Below are 25,148 nucleotides of genomic sequence, written 5' to 3' on the forward strand. Positions count from 1 at the left end.
TTGTGTGTCGCAAGTGTCCCAGAACAGAAGGTAAGGGTAGCCAAGGTTCTTCCCTTTACTATCTTTCCCTTTCCTCTGGAAACATGACCTGTGTCTTTATGGACCGCAGGCTCAGCTCATCCTGGGGAGGAGCTCAAAAGCTTCTTCCTATGGCAGCACAAGCATCATTTTCTGGTTGAGACTCACTCATGGGTGACAGATGTGCTGTGGCTCACTAGCAGCTTAATCAGTTGGAATAATACTTGTATTGTTGCTTATATTTCAGAGGGACAATTTGCTTTCTGTAAATGAAGTGTTTTCCAAAGGACTCTGTTGGGCTGCAGAAGAATTATAATTCAACAGTTTAGGGGCATGAAGCTTTTAAAAATATTTCTCTTCCTCTCTTTAATACATTATGCTGTCAACCAAAGCATGGAGACCACATAGGGCTTCCAGAAGGCTGGTCTCCTAGGCAAAGCTCAGGAGCGGATGGATCTGCAAGTGTTGAAGGGCTGAGCTTTAAAGTGGTCTCTCTGGGCTAGCACAGACAGCATAATCTCCTGCTAAATTGGGCCATTAAATAAAACTACTAAGTCATAAAGCGGTAGCATTACCCTGAAATTAAAGCATTGTCACCTTTGAATTGCCAAGAATTTTAACAGGTACTTAGAGAAATTTCTTTCACACACCCGTTTAGCATGGCCAGTTGACTCCAATCCACATGGATGGAAATAGGAGACTCTGATGATTGAAATGTGGTTTTCATTCATTCACCTGGTGATTCTTCTTGCATCCCCTTGTACTCATTGACCAAATTCTTAAAACTTTATTAATCTCTCACTTACTCACTCATTAATTCTCTTATTTATTTACTTCCTTAATTATTTTTATGTGTCCAATGATTTGTACATCATTCAATTTTTCATCTGGTCATTCAGAAATTAGGTCATGCTAAGAAACTTTGAATATTGACTGAGCTAAGCACCAAGGTTACAAAATCGGTAAATCTATTCTTGTCCTAAAGGAACTCACAGTTCAGAGAAGACAGGCAATGTAAACAGATACATTATATGCGGTATGGAAAATAGAACAGAAACCAGTAGATAATGCATAAATAGCACACATAAGGCAGGAGTTGAATGAAAGTGTAAAAGGGGACTGAATATGGTAGTCAGACAAGATGTCCTTGAAGTGCCACCATCTGAGTCGATTTTTTAGTAGAATTGGTTAACACTGTAGTAGTTACTAGTATTAGGCACTGTGCTAGGTACTTCACATTCCTGATATCACTTAGTTTCCCTAACAACTTTGTGAAGAAGCTGCCATTCTCTCCATTTTATAGAGGAAGGCACAGAAATATTAAAAGACTAAACATCATGACCAGAGTTAAAGCTGTGATTCAAGTTTTGAGGCTGTGACTTTCAAGTCTAGGTATCCAGGTGACATGGAGTCTCTGGGCAAGGAAAGACCCCTGTTTCCAAACACAGTCCCCTCTGGCCCATACTATCCCATTTACTGTTCAGCTTCCACCTGACAGTGTAATGGAAGAAAGGTCTTCCAGGAAATGACTACAGAAGAATTAGTTCTCTTTGGTACCCACCTCCTTTTCCTGATCAACACTTTCCTCATCTGGAAGATGAGGGTACTCACCCCCTGCCTTTTCAAGGTTTTTCTTGGTATTAGATGAAAAGTTTATAAAGCACAGGTTCTCAAAGCTTAGTTTGCTGAAGAATAAGCTGGGATGAATGTTTAAATGGCCAATTTCTAGGCCTGTTCCCAGAAGTGTTTATTCAATGAATGTAAGACAGTGATCAGAACTAGAATGGTCAGCAAGCACTTGAAGATATAGGACTTTGGAACATGTCTATAGAAGGTGATTAGCACAGTTTTTTGGCAGTTATCAAATCCTCTTCCTTTTCAACTCCACACTTCTAAAGGACCCTGAACAGAGACTAAAGGAGCTGTCCTTCTTAAGCTCTGAAAATAGGTCTTCTGACTCCTTCCTAATGGATTTTCACTGCACTTTTATTGCAGATTCCCAAGAGTTCCTTGTTCTTATGCCAGGGGATCAGAAGGCGGCACAGCCAACAAAGGCTTACTGAGGTGCTGCCTTGTGGATTGTACACTGCTGGCCCTTGTACACAAGGACTTCCTACTATCACCACAGAATAAAGGCATCCAGCTCTTAAAGCAATTTCATCTGTGTCATTATCTTTAATTCGTACTACTATCTTGTAGAGGCTTGATAGTCATGGAATGTTGGCCAGGTTGCTTAATATCTATGAAGCTCCATCTCCTTATCTGTATAATTGGAGTGGTCAGTTATTCTTACTCGATTGGGTTGATGTGCAGATTAAAAAAAAATTAAATGAATGGATGTATCAAGCAGAGCCTCTTTAATATCTGGCTTTCTCTAAGAGCTCCTCATATAACAATTGTCAATGTTCAGTGTCACCATCACAGGAGTTTCTAGAGACTTAAGGAAATTCAAAGAGAGAATTAGTCAAGAATGGCTTCCTGGGAGTTATCAATCTTGTGTTTAACACAAGAAAACAAGTGTCTCTGGGTTACACAAAAATAAATAAATAAACAATAGAAGAAAAATCAGTCTTGTTGAGCTCAGCAGAAGCATGAACACAGAGATGCAAGGAACAGGTGTCCAAGAGTTCTTTGCCTTCTTTAAGGGATCCTGGCTTACACAGTTATTCTGATACAGTTTGGCAGAATGAAGTTTTTTTTTTTTTTTCCAGCTAGGAAGAAAAAAAAATAACAGGTGGGTGTCAAAAGTGTCTACCAGAAAGGTTGCTTGTTCTTGTTCACTTTTGCTCTGAGCCCTGGGTTTCAGGAGACACAATGAATCAAAGTCAGTTTAGAATAAAAGAGCCAAGTTGTACTGGCAGCAGGTGATCCCTTGTTCTATGAAGTAGGGAAAAAGAGGAACCATTCACCTGGGAGTTTTTTTTTTTTTTTCCATTACTCTTCCCCTTATGTGAACTGCCTTAGTCTGTTTTCTGTTGCTGCAGCAAAATAACCTAAGCCCGAGTACTTCATAAAGAAAAGAGGCTCACTTTGCTCCCAGTTTGGGATACCAAAAGCCTAAAATCACCTGGCCTCATCTGGTCAGTTTCTAATGAGAATCTTCTTGGCTAATTTATAACATGGTAGATGGCATCTCATGGTGCAAGTGTGTGTAAGAGAGATCAGATGGCAAGAAAGAAAGCAAAAGAGAGAATGAAGGAAGGGACATTCCAACCACAGCATGGGTTCATGACACCTGAGCATCAACCAACCTTGCATTCTCCAAGTGCAAGTGTCCCAAGATGCTATGTTTATTATCTGTTTATAAGGAACAGCAGGAGACGACAACTGGCTACTGTCCCTGAGGACAGCTTCTGCATGAGTCTTTCTGTTCAACTTTCATATATCCTTAGATCCAGTTTTGCTTTTCTGGACTACCTCCTTCTTTAGACTAAGTACTCATTTCCTTCTCCTATGAAGACACATTGACAGTCAGAATTTTCATGGCTCCTCATTGAATTCATGAATTCATGTAGCCAATGAACTACTACTAAATCCAGGTTAGTTACTAAGAACATGAGTTTGATTTGAATCTCAACACTAACATTTCCTCTTTTTTTTTTTCGTGTTATTTGACTTACAGCAGTTACTCAGCCTCCATTGTCTTCCTGTTATTAATAATAGAATAATATTAATTATATTTATAAATATAAACCTATTTATAAGTTTGTTGTGAAAATTACATAAAACAATGTGAACCATCAGAAAAAATGTCTGACCTTATATTACCAAAATGTGGCACCTGTTATTAGGTATTATTTTCATTAATCTGTCCCCAGAAACCTGAACTCTTATTTCTTGGTGTTTCTGGGAATATGGTGAAAAAATAATAACTAATAACTTTTATGAGCGCATAACACTTGGTATCGGAAAGAACCAATGAAAATAAATACATATGCCTAAAAGTGGTTGAACTAACAGGGTATGATTGGTGGAATTTGTAAATCACTTTGCTTTTTGATAATTGTTCAACCAGTTAATCCTTATCTACATGTGTGTACCTGAGTGTGGGTGTGTGCTTTTGTTGGTGTCAGTATAAAGGCACCAAAGGCACATGCATATGCATTCTTGGGAGTACAGCATGATCATTATGAGCCATTACTACAGGTAAAGCATTATGGCAATCTCCAACTTGATATCCTCCAAGTTTTATTCTGAAATATCCAAACCTACAGAGAAGTTAAAAATATAATAAAATGAGTAGCCATCTAACCTGTACCAAAATTTTCCATTGTTAACATTTGCTACATTTGCATATTATTATGCTTGTCTCTCTTTTTCTCTTTTCTTTTTCCAACTTCTCCTATAGAATTTTCCCTCCAAACCATTTGAAAGTAAGTTCTAGATAAACTGATGGTTTAAACCTGAGGATTTCAGCTTGTATCTCCTAGGAATATATTCTCTCCTATAACCACAGTATTAAAACTATACATAAGAAAAACAATGTTTTGATTAATATTATTTTGGGACATGTTTTCTCTTAATGTATTTTTTAGAAATGTCAATTTTTATATTTTTATTCAAGATTCAAATGGCCAATACTTTGGATTTGATTGTCATGTCCAATTAGTCTCTTTTAATCCCAAAATCCCCTTGCCTGACCCCATCTCTTCCTATTTTTGTTCCTTTGTTTGGTTTTCATGGTATCTTTTTAAAGAGTATGAGCTAGTTGTTATGATTGTTTTTCTGATTGTTTACTCATTGTTAGAACATCAGCAAGAAATTCTCCTAGGTAATATCTGTCCTGCTCAGAGCCTCCCGTGAGCAGCAGGTGATGTTGGTCCGTTCTCTCATTGGGGATGCTGAGCTTCTTCAGTTGGCCAAAGTGGTCTGCCAGATCTCTGCATTGTGAATGTGATTTATCTTCAGTGAGTTATCTGTGGTGTTACATGCAGACACTGAATGAATATCCTGTTCCCCAGCATTTCCTTCCAATCTGTGAATGGTCATGACTCATAAGTTATTACACTGAAATTTATAAAATGCTGGTTTTCTAATTCTGTACTTCCTTCTGCACTTCTGGCTGTCATTCTGCATTCTTCACTATAGAGTTTTTTTGTTTTGTTTTTTTCCTTGCCCGATTTATTTTGTTTATTAACTTATTTATTTTTGGTACAGGGGATTGAACACACAGAGATGCTTACCTACTGAGCTATAACTCCAGCCCTTTTCATTTATTTATCTATCTATCTACTTATTTATTTATTTTACTTTGAGACAGGTTCTCACTAAGTTGCTTTGGGCCTTCCTAAGTTGCTGAGGCTGGCCTTGAACTGCATCCTCCTACCTCAGCCTTACAAATGGCTAAGGTTAGAGGTGTCCACCACCACACCCTGCCTCCTTGCCTGACTTCTTACCTACTACCATGTCATTATGGTTTCAAAAATTATTTCATTTAAAAATATTGTGTTGCCTTCTTTATCTTTTTGATGCTCAGATATTTCTAAACATAAATAATAGCACCTTTAATTCTGCTTTATATCATTTTTACATTTCCACCTTAATCATGTAGCATCCCCTTGCTTTCTAACACAACATGTCCCAGGATGTCACCTTAAAATTTTCCTGCCCTAGACTCAGACTCAAGACTTTTTCCTAAAGAAGCCTTGTTTCCTTTGTCAGAAATGGTATTTGGAAATTCAGATCCAGGTGTTAGGTTTGTACATTTCTAGGCTTCTCTGATAGATAAAGATAGAATGTGTGTGTGTGTGTGTGTGTGTGTGTGTGTATGTGTGTGAATTTGAGTCCATAGTTATTTCCAATGCAAACCAAATAAAATTAAATTTCTTTTTCTCTTCTGTCTTGTCTCTCTTCACTTTGAAAACTCATTCCAATGAGATCAATATACTTAAGCATTTGCTCTCCTACAACACAAACAAAATAGTTTCAGAATCACATTAGCAATATCAGGATTAATAACAAAGTTTAAGATTTCCTTGAATTTTAATTTTAGTTCTTAGAATATATTCCACCAAGGGCGTAAAGTCTGACAGAATATTATTTTCAATATACTTGAACTGGTCATGGGGACAAACACCTGTAATCCCAGCAACTTCACAGGTTGAGGCAGGAGGACTGCATGTTTGAGCTAGCCTAGGAAACTTAGCAAGTCCTTCTGCAACTCAGTGAGAACCTGTCTCTAAATAAAAAATGAAAAGGGCAGGAAATATGGCTCAACAGTTAAGCATCCTGGATTCAATCCTCAGTACCAAAAGGAAAAAAAACTAATTATTATTTTTTCTTTTACTGTAATTATGTTAACAATATAATGCACAGTTCAGATTTTTGTGAATTTTAATTCTTGCCCTTCAACCATTTGATTCAAAAATTTATGTATTTATTGTCATACTGCAGACTGAGCCCAGGGCCACTCTACCACTGAACTCTATCTCCAGCCCTTTTTATTTTCATTTTATTGTTTTTAATTTAAGACAGGGCCTTGCTAAGTTGTCCAGGCTGGCTTCAACCTTGTGATACATCTGCTGCAAGTCTCTCAAGTCACTTAAATTATATGTTTATACCACTACGTGTAGCTTGATTCAATTTTATGTCTTGACTATTTAAAATATTTTCATGTTATAAAATTTCAACACACATATACTCACACAAAATGGTTGACTGGAGATATTTTGTTTTCTTGTTGCTTCTATCCCATTCTTATTGTCTCTTCTAGATAACCATTTATATTAATTTGTCCTTCCTATGTTTATCCATTTTTCTTCTTTTTATAGCACAATATGCAGCATATGCCTTTGCACATCAATAATTTCATTTTGTCACTTGACAATATCTAGTGGAAATCACTCTTGATCAGTTTAGAGACGGTATGTATTATTTATTGTAGCTGCATTGTATTTCAGTGTGTCGGTTAACCACACTTTATTCAGTGAGACACCTATTGATGTGTATTTAATTTTCCCAATATGCTGCTTTCTGCAATAGACAACCTCAGCTGCAAAGCAGAATTTCAACAACTTATCTAAACATCGTTTCCTATCACGTATCACATCCCTGCTGATTTCAAGAGCTGTCAATGAAGTCAGTAAAAATCCTGGTAGTCTGTTGAATGTTCTGTTCCATAGTCAGGGAATACCTATGGTGGGACAGGTGTTAGGCAAAGGTTTGCAAAGCAGTCTTTTCATTTGTAGCACTTACAGTTTAGCAGGAGGGAATGAGTAAAGAGTTTGTTCTTATAGAGTGAATGAGACAAGCACAGAAGTTGGTGGAGTTAGGAAAGGCTTCCCATCCGAGATGGTACTGGCACCCTGGCAATGTCATTTATGTTATGATGAGCTTCAGAGTAGAGATGCCAGCTGAAAAGTGAATAATTCCACTCTCCCCTTTGAGCTTTCTTTTTTTCACAGCCTTCTTCAGAACCAAAGTATAAATTCCATGAGACCAGAGTTGACTCAGAGATGGGTTGTCATCTTCTTTGACTTGGTTAAAGCATATACAAATGTCACCCTTGTTTCTCTCTCTTAAGGCTAGCTATTTGTACTCAGTTCATAATCTCAGGAAGTCCTCTGAGCTCAATACAGACAATTTTTGATTTTTAAACAAAGGGATAGAAGTCTACTATTTATTATGTACTTGGGTCCCAGGTACTGAGTCATAAATTCTTAGAGTTTATCTCCTTTAGGCTATATAATAAAGCATGAGGGAGGGAGGGATCATGTGTCATTTATATTTGGAGAAAGCAGAAACTGTGAGAAGTTGAGCTGAATGTCCACCATCACTCAACTAGTAAAAGTGACCCAACCTGGAATCAAAGTTAAGTTGAACTGAGTCCCCAGTTTTCTATCCTCAAAATGCACTAAAACAGTGTCTGCCACAAAGATCCTCCTCATGACCTCACAGAGGCCGTGCAAGATGGTGTGCACCTTTAATTCCAGCTACTTGCACACTGAGGAAGGAGGGATTTCAAGTTTGAGGCAGAGCCTCAGCAACTTGTTGAGACCCTGTATTCAATAAATAAATAAATAAATAAATAAAGCAGCAGCAGCACTGGGGGTGTAGTTTAGTGTTACAGTGCCCCCAATCCTCAGTGTCACCCAGCCCACACACAAAATCACAAAATCTAGCAGCAATCAAACCCCATCACAGCCTCAAGTTCCTCTTTTCATCAGGTGATTAAGAGTTAGGGCTTCCTTTGCCTTTTTTCCCTGTTCTAGATGTTGACAGACTCAGCATCGAAGGAGGGAGGCGAGGTCTGTCACCACCCCTTCTGGCTGCCCGTTTGCTGCTGCCGGACAGTCACCTCAATAAGAAAAGAATACCAAGTAGCTTCTTCCCCTAGCCACTCCTGCAAACTCCTTGAGCTGGGAAACCAGAGCATGATTCAACCTTCCATCCCTCATGTGGTCCCACTCCAGTCCCTAGCAGTGTACTCTACACACACTAGACATTTAAATTGCTTTTCTTCGATAAATTAGTGAACAGACAAAGATGATACAGGATACATGGAATCCATTCCAAACCACCACCCTTCAGAATCATAAAACAGATTACCCAAACCTCTTTGATCATGCCATCTATTTTAAAATAAGGAAAAAAAAAGAAAAATTATCCCCCCAAAAAGGTATATAAAAAGTAAAGGCTAGAGCGAAGTGGAGAGGATAAATCACAGTCAAGTATGTTGTCTGGAAGTCGTAAAGCGCGGCCCAAGCAGGCAGGTGGAAGAGCGGTAATGGATGGGAGCCTGATCCGCGCGCCTGCCGCGCTGCGGTGTCTGCATCCCCGCTAATGCACAGCTCAAGGTGGCTGTAAACCGGTAATGCGCGCTCACCCAAACAGCAGAAGCCCAGCCTTTAAAAGCAGCTGTGCCTGCAGTGGTTTTCACAAGGCACGGATGGAGTCTCTTGCAGGCAGCTGGGCTGGTACGCATGGGAGGAATAACAGCTCCTGTGGGAATTCTTAGCCTTTTAAAGGAGTTGGAAAACGCTTTACAACAATTGACTCCCTTCACTTTGAAGGTTGGGGGGAAGGTGGCATTGATCCCCTCATCACAGATTCCTAGAAGTGTTTCTAATAGTGAAATTACCTCATCAGATCCTCCTCGAATTTGGGAGAGGTCATATTAGGCTTGAGGTCTTGGTTCTGCCATTACCAGTCATGTGACCCAGTACAAGTTGTTCAGTTTCCATGACTGGAAATTGGTGCTGGCCGAGTTGGCTATTGGAAGCCAGGTCTGACTATGACAAAACCCAAGCTTTCTTCTAGCACTTCTGCCTTTATAACTGTGCAAGTTCTTTCTAAGCCGATATTGACTTAGCAGTCACTGTCTGTGATTTAAATGGGGAGGAAAGATACAAACATATGAAAAATTAAATAACTATCAATGCAAAATGACATATCCTAAGACCTTACATGAGTAGATGGCAAATGAATGGTAGAGACAGTATTTTGAGGATTATTTAAACTGTCTTTACCCTTGGCATAGAAAATTCACTTTGTCAATAGAGATAACTGTACCAGAAGTGACCCTAAGGAACTTAATATAGACTTATTTTATTACAATAGGAGTATAAGTGAATTGGCACACTGTTCAAAGGAACATAAGCAGCTCTCCACAGTGATTTCAGTTCAATTAAGCTCAGTATTGACAATCTGTAGACTTCCCTTCCTTCCAAGCATTGCAATAGAAAAAAAAATTGCAGTTTTTTTTTTTTTTTCTGGCTCTATGTGCAGAATGAGGTCTTATTAATCAGTTATTTCTTGTTTCTGTTTTTTTCTTTTTTTTAAACTTTCCTTGTGTTTGTTCTTCCTTCTGAGTCTTGATTCCCATGGCAACAATGGAACAGTATACAGGATCTGTAATTACTATTTATTAATAATACTGATCACAATAATAATACCAATCAGATATAATGAGAGAAACAATTTGAAAGAAAATTAAATTGTGGCTCTGTATGTAAACAGTTTACAGTTTCTGAAATGAGAGGCAGAGGAACCTGGTAGGTTACCAAGAGACCCACAATAGAGGGGTGTCAGAGCACTTTCCTGGGGTGATGACCAGGGAAGATTTCTCCACAAGGATGATGATACAGAATGTTCCAGAATATCTATTCATGGCTATTCTACCAGTTCTTTGTGAAACCTCTTTTTAGTTTGATCCTGCTATATTTGTTGTTGTGTGTATGTGTTTTGATTTTGTAACTTGAAATGTCATTTAAATTTGCACCATTATATAACACATATATAGAAGAGCTGATTTGGAAATACTGGAACTAACAGCCTGAGATATTGTCATTGCTGTATATGTAACTTCCTCCCCCAAATGATAGCAAACTTTTGGAGGAATTAGATGGTGCCTTATACTCCTGTACTCTAGTGGCTAACATAGCACTAATGAGGTAGAAACCTGAACACAAGAATGAAGGACACATTGTAAATCTTGGACTATAACATAGTCTGTGGGAAAAAAAAAAAAAAAAAAGATCGAAAGCTGAAAGTCCTAGTGTACCTTAAGGAATGTTTTATTGGTCTACATAATACTGCATGGTCATATCTATGGAATAGTGCTTTGGAAGTTGATCATGCTTGCTATATGATGACCCTTATCCTGTGACTTTTTCATACATAAAGCTGGCATGATAGCTGGCTCATGACATCATTCACTCTCAAACCAAACCATTGGGATGAATGTTACCTTATAAAAACAATTTTTGAATATATAATAATAGTTTCTTTAAGCTAAGTTGGATGTTTAGTGAAGTGACCCTATTTCCTTCTTAAGATAATAATGAATAAATAGATTCCTGTATGTTCAAAAATCTCCTAATGCACTCCTCTCTTAAGCAAAATGAATTGGTCTTAGTTAACACACTCACATGCCTTTGAACAGTAAGAGATATGAATCTGTGTTTCTAATCATGGGATTGAATAGCAGCAGACACATCAGCCTACCAGACTGATGAAAGAGAATGGACAGGATAGTGCAATGTAGAATCAGACAGCAATATTTTTTGAGGTTTCTGGATCTGAGCTCTTAAAATATAATTCTGTTAAAAAAATTTCAGGAAATGTAAGAGACACCAGTAAATAGACATATGATGCTATTCCACTGTTTATGGATAATTGAATAAGGTAGTAATAATTTATTGTGTACAGCAGCAGCTATGCATCAAGAAATTACAATCCATGTTTCTTGTTAACCTGATTTGCAGAATACACTTCCCACCACTCAGTTCTCTAAGGAATGACATCCAGCTCCTCATTCTGATACAAAGTTCTAATGTACAGATTCTTAGCTGTTGAGCACCAGATAACCTGTTATGTATTCCTGTAGATCATGGCACCAAATCATGATGTTACTATCAAGAATGGAAATATTGATTATCAAATAACCTCATCTTCTTTGTTTTTGTGTTTATTGGTGATTTTATGGTGCTAGGGGTAAAACCCATAGTTTCATACATGCTAAGCAAGCACCCTACTGCTGAGTCACATCCACAGTTTAGTAACCTTGTTTTCCAATGAAAATATTTCAATGATGGGCCCAAAAAATTACTGCCAAGGATTGGAAAGCAGATTCCAACTCAGATAGGCTTATTTCTCAAACAAATAATACTTTTCTCTATTACTGGTTGAGGAAACAGGGCTTTAGAGAGAATAATTTGATCATGGTTGGTTAACCTGGAAGCATTGAGCTAGCATACAAAGAAAGAGTTTCTGGCTCTAGAACACAACTGTATCTACTTATTTCCATTGTCCATTGAACAAATAAATTCCCTTGAACTTTTAACTTCATGGATCCAGTTTTAGTTAAAGGTAAATAAGATGTAAATCCATCTATGGTCCCACCTGGGAATGAATCTTCCCTCCTCCTTAGCCTACCAGACTGTTGCAAATGAATCCAGCTCATTTGGAAATCCCTCAGAGCTAAGCTTCTCTAGCTAAAGCTATCCTTTCCCACCCTAAGCCTGGCATCAGCAACATCAGTCAGCAAAGCTGACTTTTGCCATGGTGACATGGGTATACCTGGCTTCCCAATATTTAGCCAGGTTGCAGGTATTAGTGTGAATAGCTATAATATAGCTGAAAAAAAAATAGAAAGTGAGATAAAACAGGATTGATCATCTCTTTATTTTCAATTTTATTCTTTTTCCAGAAGCAAAAGTATTCAGAGAGCATAGGGTAGCTTTGAAAAGAAAGCCACTATGACGTTCTAGGTTTGAAACAATCTCCTTTTCTCTTCTCTTGTGTCCTGTGCTTGCAAGTAGGGCTTGAGATGTGTATTAAGTGAATTGTGGGATATGCTTTGAATTTCTAAATTTTCTATTGTTTTTCCCCCACATATTTCATGTACTTAAAAGTGCTTGTCAGTGATTGAAATATTAAAGGCAAAATTCACCCTTGCAAGCCAAAAGGTGGAGTTATCAATGTTATAAGTGGCCTTAAGACAAAACTTGACTTCCAATATAACTTCCTTTTACTTCTTGCCAAAGATACAATATGATTTTGGCAAAATCAGTTGATGGGTACATTCATCAGTTAGATGAATGGATGTAAGAGTATGAATACTTACACGTATATATGTATGAATATGAATACTTATACTTAGAAGGAAAATGTAAATACATGCAATTTAATGATGTTCACATTTGTATATCAGCTTGGATACATGGAGAATAGGGGATGGATGGATAGATAGATAGATAGAAAAAAAGAAATAATAGTATCTAATTACTTTCCTTATTTTTATTCTTTACCTATCTACCAGGGCAGATTTGAAATAAAAACCCTTAAATAGGCTTGAGGTTTCAAGCAATCATCTCTCCTATTGTCCCTTACAATATGTTTAAATTTGGGGGTTGTGGTAGATGTTTGCTAATGAAGGAATAACATGTTTTAAATATCCTGGAACAAAGCAGTAACACATCTTCTGTTATTATAGACTAGACATGGTTTTCCTTTTCTTCTTCTTGTAAGCATAATGGCTATTTCAAAACTCTGCATCTTTATTCCTCCCTTTATGACATTTCGGTATTCAGTGATAAGTTTTCTTTGCTTATTTATATTTGTCTAAATGGTTGCCAAAAATTTTTGAAGCTTTATATTAATTACTTTTGTTATAATATTATCTTTACAAATAAGAATCATGTCCTATTATTATTTTTTAAAGTGAAAATCTGATAACATTGACTGTTTTTGCATTTTAGAGAAAAATGCAATCCTGGCTCAGAGAAACATTGGGGAAATGTGGGTTATCAAACAGATTTAAGATGTGTCAGACTGTTTGAGCATGATTTAATTATATGGTCCAGGAAGCATTTCTTTTGTAGAGTTGGAAAATGCTTTGGAAATAATTAAAACTGAATCTTTTCTTTCTACTTTTAATATGTTGAAAGTGAGGAATAGGGAGATGAAATAACTTGTTGCAAGTCATGTACAGAATTGATGGTAGAGGAAGAAGTAATCTAAGGTTCCTAGGTAGTCTCTTCTGCATTTTTTTCCTGTTAAATTTTGCCAATAGTCCTCACCCTGCCTCTGAGTAGTGAGGACTAATAAGTAGTGATACTTTGAGCATGTTTGCCAGTCATTAGTGTCTGGTAGATATGCCTTGAGTTATTTCCTTACTTTAAGGACCTTAGTTTACCCATTTTTAAAACTAAAAGGGTGGGAAAGGAAAAATAAAAACACTTGATTTCTATGTTAGATTTCTTTTCAGCTCTGAGAATCTATGAAGAGTAATGATGCAATTATGTGGGCAAGATTCTCACATGACAAAAGCTTTTCAAGTCTTCCGATTTCCTCTTTTGCTTTGTGAGGATGTTCAGAATTAAATTGCATGTCCAATTGCAGTAAATATTTGCCCAGGTTACTGTAACAGACTGTTACAGACTGAATGCCTCCAGACAGTGCCTTATAACTGCAATTTTTTTTTTTCATATTAACAACCCTGAGGCCTGTGTTGCAGGTGTTACTGTCCTGATTTTGTTGTAATTGCTGTCATCTTAACTGACTATAACCTTGAACTTCAGGATGGTGAAGTGACTGATCCAAGCCCTTTGTTGGCAGAAATAGGTTTCAAATGCAGATATCTAAACCTCTAAAACCCAAATTCCTCTCTTTTCTCCTTGGCTTCCATGCTTTCCTGTCTTATTGTTTCGCTCTGATTTAGAGGTCTTCATCTCTGTGTATTTTTTATTGTAAAACTTTTAAATTATTTTTGTGCAATAGAGGTAACATGGAGAATGAATAATTAAAAACTGCAATTAAGCACCTGCACACGCAGCGTTGATCACATCGTTTCAGCCTTCGTAATGATGTTGTACTTTACAGATGCTTGTTATGTATATGTCTTATTTTTAAATAAGATACTGACAGTTTTTTGAGAAAATTATCTATGTTGTCATTTCATAAAGGATATATTGCAACAACTATTTGCAGCATTTACATTGAATTAGGTATTATAAAAACCTAGAAATGATTTAAAGTCTGTGGGTGGATGTTAGTGGGTAATATATCAATACAACACTTTTTTAATAAAAGGGACTTAAGCACATACAGATTTTTGTATGGTATTCTTGAGGATATCATGAAACCAAGTCCCCACTGATGTGGCAATAAGACTCTATTATTAATTTTAAATGACATAATGGACATTTAAGGCTTTGTATAAAGCCTGTGAATGAGAACTTCAAAAATTTAGCTATTTAGATAATTTGCTCTGATACTAAGTCTGAGGTAGGGTTCTATAAGGAACAAAAACTCTCTGGTGACACTCTATATAAGTAAAGCATTCAGGTAGTGTTTACTTGTTGTACTTTGCATGGGATGGCGATAAAGTGTTACACATTTAGTGACTCATTTATACTCTTTGCATGCTCTTCTTTTGACCTTCCTTGTAATGTCTTTTGCTTTGGGTTATTGTCTGAGCAGAAGACAAGATCTGGATGTCAGTACAGCACAACAACACAGAGCTGACCCATGTGAGGGGTGCCAACCCAGAGAAGCCCTATGCCATGGCCTTGGACTACGGTGGCAGCATGGAGCAGCTAGAGGCTCTGATTGATGGCTCTGAGCACTGTGAGCAGGAGGTGGCCTACCATTGCAGGAGATCCCGCTTGCTCAACACGCCTGGTAAGTCTCACCCTGACCTTGTGCTTCTTCATAGGCCAAAGAAGGAGGTGGCTTCAGTAGAATAGATGAGTCTCCCAAACCCAGAATATTTTTAAAAAAATGGGTGTTTATCCAAAGAGGCTTTGTAGTTGCAGTTGTTCACTCTACAGAGAGAGTTGCAGCCAGGAAAGGACTGATTGTCTACAAGCATTGGATTTGATATACAAGGTATGATCTGGGTGAGTTCTATAGCTTCACAAGGTTCCCCCTCATCTCCAAAAAGAAAATGTGGACGACATCCTTCCTGCAACAGTGGTGAGAATACAGAGCTTCTTGAGAGAAGAGGTACTGAAAGAGAATATTTGCACTAGCTTTCTTGGTGATGGTGGTAAGAGATGCTCTTTCTGAGAGAGGGCATAGAATGTGATGGCACATCAAGAATCTTAGCACATTTATCCAAGAGTGATGAGCTATTCCTGGTGAAAAGATGCACACAAGAGAGCATTGTTAGGCAAGGATGCCAGCAACACCGGCAGGAGCCATGCTCTGTGTTCACAATAATTATGTTACCTGAAGAGTGCAGACCTTAACAGAAATGACTCCTTTAAAAATAATTTCATTTTAGCAAAAAATGGACCTATTCTTCTTACTTCTTATTTTGTCTGTGGTTGATTTTTTTTTCTTTTAGAATGAATGATTTACTTAGTTATTAACATGTTTTAAAAAGAGAAAAGAGAAAAAGTCTAGGACTATTTACCCAAACCAGCTTCTTGTAAAATGTCAAGAGGAGTCTGTCATCAGTTTGTGCTTGCCATGGGAAAAAAATATAACACCTATTGGAGGGAATGTCAGTCCATCATGTGTTTCAAGGCAGCAAAGCCCACATTATCAAGAACCCAAAAAAGGGGTATCATAGTTCTTTGCCGCAGTCTGGCTGGGCACAAATGCCGCAGTCTGGCTGGGCACACAATCACGAGCCACCACACAGCTTGTAGGTTCAAACAGCAACTCTTTATTCCCGAACTCACACCAGCCGTCTACAATCACGTTCTGGGGAAATCCACGTTCTCTGCCCAAATCCACGTTCTCTGCCCAAATCCACGTTCTCTGCCCAAATCCTCCACTGGGCATCTGTCTCCCAAAAAATACTGTCTAAATCCCGTGAGAACTCAAGGGGAACTCAGGCAGCAGGATACGCCCTATTCCCAGCAGGAATAATCTTAAACCTTAAACCTGGAACCTAAACTGGGAACGCCCTAAACACGATTATCTTAAACCGGGAACACCCTAATCCGCCTTGGTCCTTGAGCAAGGTCACCTACATTCAATGTCACTGCAAAATGTCAGCAACATGGGGTACGCTGGCAAGGAAATTGTCATACCTACTTGGCTAATGGCTCCCAGCAGTTCTTAGTCTCAGAAGCCTAGAATTTGGTGATTAGAGGTTAGGAATTTCAAAACGGTGGAGGAAAAAAAAAAAAAAACACAGTGAAATATCAACAAAGGGGAAGAAAGAGAAGCCTAACTAAAACAACGTACTGCCTGGCTGATCTAGAATCTTCAGGGAAGATGCTGTTCCACATAAGTGAATTTTCCAGATAACTGTCACTTATCCTTCTAAGCACCAAAAATCTTTTCAAAGAATTTTTAACTGTTTGAAATGAAAATCTTTCTCAAATGGATTACACGCTCCCTTGCCTTCTTAAATGGAGAATTCTGAACATAAAATGTAACCTTTTCCTGATGACTCAAGATCATCATTGTGAAAATCAATTATTGTACTCTCCTTGGATGCAGTCATACTTTCAGAGCTGATTAGATTGTAGGCACCTATTGGTGCCCCTTTTAAGGATCCTCAGACATAATACCCCGTGGAATTCAATGTTTATTCATATCTCTCACCTTTGGATGTCAAGGCTGCACTTGCCAATATCAGCATCTTGTCAAAACATTTATCTCCAGAAACTACTCTATCTACTTTTGACTGTGTAGTCTCTAGTTATCTAAGGATTTCGTTTTGTAGAATTACATGGAAGATGTGAGCATGCTCATTCTAACTTTGGAAGGTCCTTTAAAATACTCATTCTGTGATATCCATTTGGTTACACCACCCTCTTTGTGTGTGTGTGTGTGTGTGTGTTTCCAAAGTTCAACTGTTTTAAATTCTCTCAATAGGAAGGGTGTGGATTTGGTAGAGGCCTTACTGGGAGTCAGGACTTGATTCTGTCCTTATCAGTCCTTGTATAAATTGCTCATTTTTGACAGTTCACTTTTACCACCTAAAAAATTTACATTTCACCTGAGCTCTTAAGCCTGGCGAAAGAGCTGAAGGAAAGATCTAGTCCACCCTCCTTGTTCTAGGCCTGGTTTGTGTTAGGTGTCCAGCAAAAACTAAGGTCCACATCATTCACATCTTCCATCCCAGCAGGGAAGGTCCAAAATCTGGGTCATAATGGTCACTCTCAAAGGAGAATTTTATTTATATTCAAATTGTGAAAATAGAAAAAAAAACATGTAATAATTATATGGTGTCTGACTTGATTAGGAAACTCATACGTGCAGATAATCTCAACTCATGAAGATGACTTCTGTACCATTCTGGCCTGCATCCTTCCAAACAATTTTCCATGTGTGTATTCACAGAAATATATCAGAATAAAGTATTGGAGCTTGATGCTTTTCATTAGGTCTCTTTTTACCCATGGATTTTGAATCAAAGGAAGGAGATAAAGGAGGACCCTGGGCACAGATGCAGTATTTCCTTTGTCCTGGAGGGTTGGCTTGAAGATTGCAATATGGGCACTTATGTCCCTCAGCTTCCAACTCCAGACTAGCACTGCTAGTGGTAGGGCAGTAGAGCACTCATGCAGACAGCATCATAGGGAAGTGGCCCTCGCCTCACCCTCCCACTACTGGGAAAGAAGCCACAGGGGCACATTTACAGAGGAGCTCACCTTGTGAAATAGGTAGAGACAAGGAGAACAGTGTGCACAAAGCAGCCACATGGATCCTAGAGCCAGTGCCCAAGGCACACAGCTGCAGGAGCTTTCCCCTGGGATCCCTCCATGGCAAGCACTCCCATCCCCAGAGAAAAAGCCAAGGCCAGGAGATAAGAAGGGGGGAGATATCTCTCCCTCCTCTACTGGCAAATCTGGAAGCATTAGGCAAGTTTCTGTTTTGTCTGTTAATTCAGGACACATTTAGCAGAGATTCCCAACCGTGGGGTACTGTTTTACAGCCTGCATTTGTCACACAAACTCACACTTTTTCATATCAACAAATAAGATTTCAGACCATGATTTTTATTAAGGGAAGAATATTCCCTTATATAGATATACTCCAATTAGCAAATCCCCTATTTGGACATGTGCTTTACTTTCATATTTTAAAATTAATACCAGTAACACTACAAGAAAATTTGCATGTAGATCTTTATGAACATAACTGATTATCTACTCAAAATTTACTCCTTAAGGTACCATTGCCAGAGCAGAAAGAGTGTGTATTTTTAAGGCTTTTGCCACTGTGACTTCTGTAGCACATCAGGGTTGTACCTATTTATACTCACAACAACACTGTAAGATGAGGAGCCCATTTCCCAGAAATAGTTATTATCAGTTTACTTCAACTATGTCTATCTGATAAATGTAAAGGAGCATCAAAGACAATTATACATTTTTTGTTGTTGTTCTTAATTTTTTTAAAAAATAAAAATGTTAATTTTAGGAGATTATTATATGGTGTATATACCATATAATATTATACTAGATATTACTAGTATCCAGAATTAGTAGAAGCTATAAAATATTCTAAGTTGTGTATTTAAATCAATAAGAGGATCTGGAGGATGACTTCTTGCCATAGATTCCTTTGCATGGTATACATAATAGATAATAAAGGGAGGAAATAAAGAAAGCAAGATGGGAGAAAGGAAGAGAATATTCAAATGGCCATCAATGACAGAGGTTTCTTCTCCCTAGGTTATGTGTGGGGTACTGTATAATCATTATGTCTAACCCAAACAGACCTGCACTGTGTAATTCTCCCCGTCTGATATTTCAGAAAATAAAATCCAGGAGGATTTTATTATCTCCTTCTTATCTTCTGGAAAGAAAATGTTTGCTCAATGCCTCATAGCTGGGAGGGGACAAGTCTCATTCTGGCACCTACTACTATGCTTGAAGTCAAACTATGATGCTACTTCTTGCACTCTGCAAAGCTCCAAAAAGCCAAAAGTTATAAGGAAATGAGGAATTGCATAGGAATTGAGAATTTGCATGAATTCCCTAATTGTGTAGAAAAATAAGGGTGAAGAGAGAGAAGAATTGTCAAAGCAGTCTCCACCAAAGCTATCTAGTTGAGTGCATGGCCTGAAATTGGGCAATTTTTTATTTTTTTGCAGCATCAAAGGGTTTGCACTAAGCTAGCCAACATGCAGCAGCTTCTACGTTCACATCCCCTTCAGAGGAGCCCTGTGAATCCCACAAACGCATCCTCAGAGTCTGCTGTCTTTTAATTCCAGTTGTTGTTCAGGTTTCCTTCATCTAGCAGCAGGCAGGTAGAGAGGGAAGACAAGCAAGATAAGGTTATGCATGGTTCACCACTGTGTCTTTTTCATTCAGTGTGTGACTGAACCATGACACTGTCATTTTCTGACAGATTCTTCTGATATTCTTCCCCAGAGCTACTGATAAGTACCAGCCAATTGGAATGTGTCATGTGTCTCTTTAACTGGAAGTGTATTCTGAAAACTCTGGAAAGGAATAAAATTCCAAGATGTTGATTGAAGTTTTTGTTACTTGAGGGAATCTTTATGTTATTCCCGTTTAACTTTGTTTTTCTTCACTGTGATTGCTAACTTCCTACCCTGCCCTTTATGTAAGCCCTGAAACTGCTACAGAGCAACTTCCAAATCCAGGCCAGGAATCACTAATCTATAAATGCTTGTCAGCTCCTTGTTACCTCAGAAGCAGGTGGCCACTTGTCCCCAGGGAGGAAGCCTTGACCTTTCCTCAAGTATCAGTACCTATGTAGGAATTTTCCTGAGGCCAATCTCCTGAAAGCAGCATGTGATAAGGATATGAAATGAAATAGAACCCACTTGGAAAAGGTTTGCACAGAGAACACAAAAATTAATATTGAGGCCACAGTCAATTAGCTTTATAGTCTATCACTTCCCCCTAGATGGATGACAAAATTGAGAAGGACATAGAAAGGTGCTCTCATGGGGAAGCTTTGTGCCAATATCCCTGGAGGGAATGAGCATAGAAAGTCCTGCCTAGCTTCAAATTCTCTTCCAATACTTGCTATGTGTTTTAGTCAGCTTTTTGCTGCTGTGACTAAAGGACCCAACCAGCACAATTGTAGAGGAGAAAAAGTTTATTTGAGGGCTCATAGTTTCAGAGGTCTTAGTCCATAGAAGGTTGGCTCCATTTCCTGGGGCTCAAGATGAGGCTGAAAATCATGACGGAGAGTGTGGTAGAGGGAAGCAGCTCATATCATGGTGATTAAGAAGCAAAAAGATTCAAGGACAATCTCAGAAACTTTCCCTAAAATGTACTTTTTCAAATGCCTTCATCACAGTGGTAACAATTGCATGTTATGACTTCAGGCTGTTGCTGTATTTATTTTGGACAATTTGACTAGGAAAGCCCAGGTCACTTCTGGCAATGAGGATAAGAAGAAAGAGTCAGACAAAGTTCTGAAAAAGCATGTAGGCTGATTATTCTCTTAGCTGTCTAATTCAGTGTCTGACACAGGTAGAGACTGAATAGATATGGTTGAATGAATTGAGGTATGGTAGAAATAACTTCTGGGTGATTAACCTCATGGTTGTAGTTTTGTTGCAGTGTGCACTATGTACATGGTGTGTTGGTTTTTAACCAAAGGGACCTGGATCCCAGTCCCAGTTTTGTCACTTGTTAGTTCTGTGACATTTGACCACTTTGACTTCTCTTGAGCTCATTTTCTACTTGTAGAATATGAACAGCAAAGCCATCCTTCTGATGTACACGCTTATCGTTTACACTAAATGAGATAATGGACATAAAGGTAAACAAAGACCCTAAGGTGCTCTACAGATATAACCATCTTGAAAGCCCTGGACTTTGTAGAGAATTGTGTGAATTGATGTGTATTGATCAAGACATACATCTTGTTAGGTAAAAACTGAAAGTGAAACTCATACACTTAAGATATGAAAATAAATATAGTATATTGAAAATAGTATTTTATATATATATATATATATATATATATATATATATNTATATATATATATATAATAGTATATTCAAGTCAGTAGGGTAAAGTAGGGAAGCATGATTCTGCTCTGCTCAGAAAATATGATTCACTGACATAATCAGATGATATATTTAGTATCATGATTATTTTCCCCATTGTCTGAATGGCTAGACCTCAAAGGTGACTTGGCAACCTCCTTCTATTTGACCTTTCTGGGTCCATGAATAACAGTGGATTCTCCCACTCACCTACCCAGGTCTGAACATCTAAGCAGCACCATTTACAGAGTTGCTTTCCAGAGAACTGAGAATGCCATTCATATCCAAAATTTCTTTCTTAAATATCACCATTAAGTTTTTTTTTAAAATTTTACATTAAATATTGCTCTCTGTATTCAGTTTAAGAATATAAATGCTGTCAGAAAACATAGTCTGAGAAGTTTCTACTGCCTTAATGGGAATTTGTTCACTATGAACGTTCTAGAAAGGGAGAAAGAACAGAGTGACCTGATTTAACTGGGGTTCTGAGAAGAAGGAGCCTGTAGAACATTCAGAGGCAGAAGGGGACCGTAGGGGAAGGCTGACGCAGGAACAGTGCACAGTTTCACCCAAGGAGCTCTGAAGCTAGGTATTCCCTTGTCTTCTGAAGACAATTATTCTTCCTTTGGCCTTTCACTTATTTATTCTTGGGATAAAAAATATCAAAAATATTGAATCAGTTTCTCAAAGAAATATCTGCACCCCTGCGCTCATGACATTATTCATGACAGGCAAGGTGTGGAAACAACCCAAGTGCCCATTAGAGATAAATGGATAAAAAAAAAAAAATGGTGTGTGTGTGTGTGTGTGTGTGAAAGAAGGAAATCCTGTCATTTGTGACAACAAAGATGAAACTAGAGGACATTAAGTGGAAATAAACCAGACAAATGATCTCAGTTATATATGGAATCTAAAATGTCCAACTCGTAGAAACAGAAAGGAAAACAGTAGTTCCAGGGACTGGTGAGTGACGGGAAGTAGAGAAACATTGATCAAAGGATGCAAACTCTCAGTCATAAGATGAACAAGTACAAGTTCTGGAGGTGTAATGTACAGCACAGGTGGTGACGGAATGTTCCTTAATTTGATTGTTTTGATCGTTTCACAACATGTACGTATATCAAATCATCATGTGTTGTACCTTGAATGCATATGATTTTTGTCAAATAAATATTTTAAAAGAGTATTTAAAATAATGAAGCAGAAAGAGAGAGACTCCACTCACCAGATACAAATATATACCCCAAAGCCATGCCCCAATTCCCATCTCCCACAACCACACCCTGCCACCTCAGTTACTCCCATCAGGGATCAATTCACTGATTAGGCTAAGGTTATAACTCAGTCATTTCTTCTCCAAACCTTCTTGCACTGTCTCACACCATGTGAGTTTCCAGGAGACATCACAACTAAGCCATAACACTATGCTACACAGAATGTACCCGCTAGATATACTCATTGGAGTATCAATATATGTGTCGTTTTGCCATTACCACTGTTACTAAAGTCTACTTGGGGTAACCTCCCCAATAAAGCTATAGTTCTTCAAGGTATAGGAAAGAAGTCAGTATTGAAACGTGATTTTGATTTTGAATATCCCCTCAAGGCCCATATGTTAAATGCATGGTCCCCAGTGCTGGTGCTATTAAAAAGTAGTGGAACTCATAAGAAGTAGGGCCTAGTGGGAGATCTCAGGGCACTGGAGGCATGCCTTTAAAGGGTACAGTGGGCCCTGGTTTCTTCCTCATTTTTACTTTTCTTACTTCCTGTCCTGAGCAGTTTTTCTGCTCTGTGGGTTCCCACTCTGGGTTCAAAGCAAGGGGGTTAACTTCTCATGGACTGAAACATCCAAAACTGTGAGCCAAAATAAACCTTTTATCTTCATAAGTTGATTATCTCAGAAATTTGTAACAGGGAAGGAAAGCTAACTAACACCACATGAAGCCACTGGAGATTCAGACTCTATTACTTTGAAATCTAATAGCTGTAAGACAGTCTGAGCTGGAGTTTACTTTGGTTTTTCTGAACAGAAAGCATTTGCAGAGTAAATCAGTCATGCAAACAAGATTGCTGTGAGGATTGTTTAAGTTCTTCAATAGAGCTAAGAATCCAGTGCCTTCCAGCACTTCAAAACCTCTATTTGCCTATAAGTAATGGGTGATTCGAAGTCATTCCTGTCCATTTGTTCATGCTGGTAGAGAAGTGATTTTTATCTGGATTCAATTGCTCTACCTGATCATGTTCTAGTGAAATTTAAAGGCAAAAAAAAATCCTATTCTTTAAAAGTATCCTAATATTCTCAATTCTTTCCTTTTTTTTTTTCAATTATTTATACTTCAGTAAGCATGCAACTAACTGGCTATATACATAAAAAACTTACATAAATAAAAACTATATTTTATAACCATATATATTCTATGTGGTATTGTATTATAATTTGTATTTATAGGTTCTATATCTTCAAATTCAAACAACTGCAGACTTAAAATATTTGAAAAAAATGCACCTATTCTGAACATGTATAGACTTTTCCCTTGTCCTATTCCCTCACCCGCAAAGTGTAACAACAACTTATATATTGTTTATATTGTGTCACATATTGCTCTGTCTGTGATTTTAGGCATACAGGAAGATGCAATTATGTCCAAATAGCATATCACTTTGCATAAGTCACTTGAGCATCCCTGGGTTTTGGTATCTCTGAGGAGTCCTGGAAGAAATCACCTGTGGGATCCTGAGGAATGACTGCACATGATTTATACACTACCTGTTATACCATATACATCATGTAATGGCATATATACTCATGATAATTTACTTTTTGAATGTCCAAGTAGATCTTAAAATGCACTTGTGTATACACCTTCATAGGCATTTCCAGTATTTAACTCCTCATGTTTTCAAAACTAATGACTAGGTTCAGAAATCTAAGTAAGGAATTGTGATGAAGAAAAGCCTCATTCCTTCTTAGAAATGGAGCAGCACATCAAGGTACTCTGGAGTTTCTGGCACTAAAAACTCTTTATCACCACTCTTTGTACCAAATAAGATTAATTAACAGAATTTACATTTTATTTCATGCACTAAGTATGTGTTGAGTATTCATCCAGGTTGCAGGCACTATTCTGGATGGTCGGAATAAAACACTGAAAAAACAGGGTTCCTGAGCACATCATTAGAGTTGCCAGGACAGAAACACACACACACACACACACACACACACACACTCCCTGTCACACACACTCAGAGTCACTTCACAAAAACAATGTGAGGCAATGAAGTCCAGAAGACTAAGAATGGAGAGTGGTCAGATATGGGGGGCTGCATTCAGAAAGGGGTGGTGAAAGGTCTCCTGTTGCTCGGCTGCTAGAAGATTCTGCAGCTGAGCCCCATGGGTAGAGGAGGGGGTTGCAGGAGAGCATGTGCCTCACTGGGGCTGAGAGTTCCAGCTTGAGGAACAGCAGAAAGGATATTGTAGCTAGAGGACTGGGAGGCAGGAATGAGGGTGGTAGGAAAATGAGGCAGTGGGGTATCCAGAGATCATGTAAGACTTCAGACGGTGTAGAGAAGTCACTGGAACATCTTGAGTCTTAATGTTTTTAAATCTTCCTATTTCAAATCCAAGATCTGGTGTCAGTTTATGTGAGTCACGTTGAACCAGGTATCCATATTTGCTAAGCACGTGGACATTTTGTGTCACTCCCTCCCTCTGCCTGGTGAAATGGAAACAGCTTTGAATTCCCTGAG

At 38.1% G+C, this 25,148-nt stretch overlaps 1 protein-coding gene across 1 annotated transcript in view; it reads left to right on the plus strand.

Annotated features, from left to right (window-relative positions):
• Cntnap5 (contactin associated protein family member 5) overlaps positions 1-25,148 on the plus strand; it is a 790,323-nt gene that overhangs the window by 525,677 nt on the left and 239,498 nt on the right. Inside the window, exon 13 of the mRNA XM_048812122.1 lies at positions 14,941-15,141. Within this exon, the coding sequence (XP_048668079.1) occupies positions 14,941-15,141 (201 nt within the window). The remainder of the gene's footprint in view (positions 1-14,940; positions 15,142-25,148) is intronic.

Source organism: Marmota marmota, unplaced genomic scaffold (genome assembly GCF_001458135.2).
Source record: "Marmota marmota marmota unplaced genomic scaffold, marMar, whole genome shotgun sequence".
Classification (NCBI taxonomy): domain Eukaryota; kingdom Metazoa; phylum Chordata; class Mammalia; order Rodentia; family Sciuridae; genus Marmota; species Marmota marmota.